Raw genomic sequence first — 3,888 nt, 5'->3', positions numbered from 1 at the left:
AATCTCATCAACAGTTCATTTCATCGTGAATTGAAGTCACACCACTTAAGTTCGTAGAACACTTGTACACAACTAATAGATAAACCCCTTTTTAAGAAACAACGTTTCATTTTCAAACGATTAACGTTCGCCAATTCAAATGAAGATATCCTGTTGCGTAGTTTTTCCAACGTCGGCCTCGTATAAAAGTAATCAAGACTCTTCGACTAATCCTTACTACTGCGACATGTTCATTAAATCTGCAAAATGTGCGAAAAATCTACCCACAAAACATTTGCTCTCTTGCATTGTTAAGCCTGCAAAGATAGCAATAAATAAGCAACACCTATCCAGTGAAAGAAATCAGTTTTCCATTTCTTCAGTTGTATCGTAACATGGCAATCCTCACTGTTTCGAACTTGACAAACGTTACAATGAAAGGCGAAGCAAAAGATGTCTTCAGCGTGGTTGTTATTTTCTCAGCCATCATCATTAACGTTATCGCCTGTCCATTCACGATTGGATTGAACGTGTTGGTGATAATGGCGATAAAAAGAAGACCGACACTTCAGAGCAACTCCAACATCATGTTGGCGTGTTTAGCCGTCACTGATGTGGTAACAGGTTTGACCTCGCAGCCTTCATTTATACTGTGGCAGACACTCTCCCTAGTTGGAAGCGACATCACTGTTGTCTTCTCTGAGATTTACCTGTTTTCCGTTCCCTTTCTGGCTTATTCATCAGCTCTTCATCTCATGATGGTTGTTGGCGAGAAACTGATAGCAATCAAATATCCGTTTAGGTACCCATACATTGTGACAACACGAAACATTAAGATGGGAGTCTTGTTTTGCTGGGTATATAGCAGTTCTATTACATTGCCTCTTCACCTGATCAACGGAACGAGCGCTCTGTTTTATATTTCTGTCTCTCATATTTACTTGGCGTGTGTTATTTTCGTTTCCATTTCTTACGTAATCCTTTACTTTGAAACCCGTCGGCACCAAAAGATGATTAAGGCTCAACAGCTACCACAAGAACAAGTGGAAACATTCCTTAAGGAGAATAGAGCATTGAAGACAACAGTATTAGTGGTCGGTGCTATTGGACTATGTTTGTTACCAGCGCTTGTCTACCTTTTTCTGTTAGCTGCTCGATTTGTACCGAGAATAGATTACATGAGTGCAATTGTACGTACTTTCTTGATGATAAACTCTGTTCTTAATCCATTGATTTATTGCTGGCGACAAAAAGAAATAAGAAAGTTTGTATTTAGGAATTCATCGCAAGCTGTGCATGCTATTCACTAGACTGTAGATGACATTAATAAGGTGACTTGTAAGGTCATGCCTTTACTGTAGTGAGCCAACTGCAAGTTAACGTAACTATGTGTCGGCTAAGGACACTGAGTATATTTTACTACACAAAATGTCAAAGACCAATTTTTGTTTCAACTATTTACGTTTCTAACAGATCCTTGATTTTCGATCTGTTTGCAAGCTTTTGAAAAAGTGTTTATCACGATTCCTCAGTGTTTCTCGTTACTTGAGAAACGTTTTAATGAAAAGCAAAACAAAAGATGGTTTCAGCGGGCATGGTTTTTATTTCTATAACCAACATTATAAACCCTATCCGGCTTGTCCATTTGCAGTTGAATTGAACGTAACTATTGAATTAACTTCATTTTTTCAAGACGTTTTGCGATCTTTTCAGTTGGGAGTCTTAATTATATTTCTGCTAAGTTTGAATTGTTTCTGTCAGATATTATTGAAAGTGGGGGGGCCTGTGAACTACAACCTCGGTCATAAATAGTTGTAACACCTGTCTTGAAAAGCACGTAACTCGCATCCAAGCTATTGATAACGCAGCCCTCCTCCTCCCTCCCTTCAATGTTGCGTTTGCCGTTCTAATGTTGCGTTTCCCGGTTAGTTGTTGCTCTGGAACCCTTAAACATCAACATTGAAAGGGAAGGAGGGAGAAATCTCCGTCAGTGTTACAACATTTGTGACTGAAACTGTAGCCTGGTAGCTAAGTGCACTTCCACTGTAAGTGGACTGTAAGTGCACTTCCATTTGTGGAAGGAAACAACGCAGAAGTTTGAATACTAAGCCATATGAATAATAAGCAATATAAACTGTATCAAATAAAATAAGCTTATATGTACTGATCTTGTGGTAGTGTAGTGTAAAGGATTGTTTGGGCGAATTATTATACACTAGTGTATGGATGATCCAAGCACTATGTGTTATGCTACGCATTGAAAGTATACTGTAAGTTACGTAAGTATTGTAGGTCTTCGTGAAAGTGTCCATTGTGAAGTATTGATGTGTTAAATAAATGTAAAAAAACAACACAGAAACTCAGATTGAGTCTCTTTCTTTTGCTTGTTTTGTATTTTGTTATTTCGTTTTGTAGAAATATGAGCTTTTCAGCAAACTTGAGAATGCGAGCAACTGCATGTTTGCAATGGAGAAGCATTTCGTTTTTCAGTTAATATTTCGATTATTAACAGCTATTAATATTTTCAAGTACAAATATTACAGATTTCCTTGCTTTGTGTTGTTTTTCCAACATAGGGCAGTTTCACAAGACAATTGCACTTAGCAATCAATTTACCATGTTACGAAAGTGTTGAGACTCTAATCTTTATTGGTGTGATGTGGTTATTAAATCTGCTATCTGTGGGAAGAATCAACTTTAAACACATTTGCTCTGTTGTGGAGTTAAGCCTGTAAAGAAGGCAATAAATAATAAATGTCCAGATTAAAAAACGACTTGTGTTATTGATTTTTACAATGGCGGAACAGTTGACAATTGCAAACCGCTAAAAGAAGCACCTTGTGTGTCGTGAAACGAGATGGGAAAGCCATGAAACTGAACAAATCATGATGCCATATATATATTACGGCACAAAAGTGTTATATTATACTGATGAAAACAACCTATATATGATGATATGATATGAGTTGATAAGAGTATACTAAATTAACCACCTTGCCAGCTACATCATTTCATTTTCCAGTCAATATTTCCCTACGTTTATTGATGTCATGTGTTTATTAAATCTGCTATATGTGGGGAGAATCAACTTTGAACGCATTTGTTCTGTTGTGGAGTTAAGCCTGCAAAGAAGGTAATAAATGATGAAAGAAATAATAAATGTCCCAGTTAAAAACTACTTGTTTTATTCATTTCCCGGCGCAATAGCGAAAAAGTGGAGAAACTGCTAAAACACGCATCTGGCGTAACGTGACAAGATGTGAAAGTAACGAAAGACAAATCACAATAATGTCAAATATATGACAGCACAAAAGTATTATATTATATTAATACACCAGTCAATTGAAACCCCCACACCCATAGGTCCCAGGGAAGGGTAGGGAAATTTGACATAGACCCTGGTCAAAAAGCATCAAGACGCCCACCCACTGAGGCAGAAATTGAGATCAAAAGCCCCTATCCTTGAGGTAAGAAATTTAACAATCCATTTTAGGTTTGGGAAGTTTGCATTTTAGTGACTGGTTCAAAGCTGATTTAACAAGCAATTTCTGTTCAACTGTTAAATAAGGGCAAAGCACCCATGTTTCATTATTGCTCATGCATGACCATCTGATTACAAAACTGTCTGCAATGTTCAAAGTGAAATTAAAATTACTCTGCATGTCCCACATACTAAATTTGCCTGGTTCAAGCCACGTTTAAAGGAACCCATAAATCTGTCAACTGAGGTGAATTCTTGCACTGTGCACAAATCCACTCTCCATCTGGCGCAGTCTTAACGTTCACATGCAATCATGTCTCCCCACTAGGCCCTCCACAAATACACCACGAGTCAGTGCTGTCAACAACGGCTCTACTAGACTTGCTCACTTTTGATGTCTCTTTTCTTTTTGCGGATGCTTTACCTGC

At 37.7% G+C, this 3,888-nt stretch overlaps 1 protein-coding gene across 1 annotated transcript; it reads left to right on the top strand.

Moving 5' to 3' along the window:
* The first annotated feature begins 374 nt into the window (after positions 1–374).
* On the top strand, positions 375–1,289 carry LOC137995381 (adenosine receptor A2a-like). Its single transcript, XM_068840940.1, has one exon. The coding sequence runs from the start codon at positions 375–377 to the stop codon at positions 1,287–1,289; it is 915 nt and encodes a 304-aa protein (XP_068697041.1).
* Positions 1,290–3,888: the final 2,599 nt, after the last annotated feature.

This window comes from Montipora foliosa, chromosome 3, assembly GCF_036669935.1.
Source record: "Montipora foliosa isolate CH-2021 chromosome 3, ASM3666993v2, whole genome shotgun sequence".
NCBI lineage: Eukaryota > Metazoa > Cnidaria > Anthozoa > Scleractinia > Acroporidae > Montipora > Montipora foliosa.
Note: the sequence above shows the minus strand (reverse complement) of the source record. Positions and strands in the feature narration are given on the sequence as shown.

What these genes read in the sequence shown, in the direction of transcription:
- LOC137995381 (XM_068840940.1), top strand. Translation starts at nt 375, where the DNA reads ATGGCAATCCTCACTGTTTCGAACTTGACAAACGTTACAATGAAAGGC.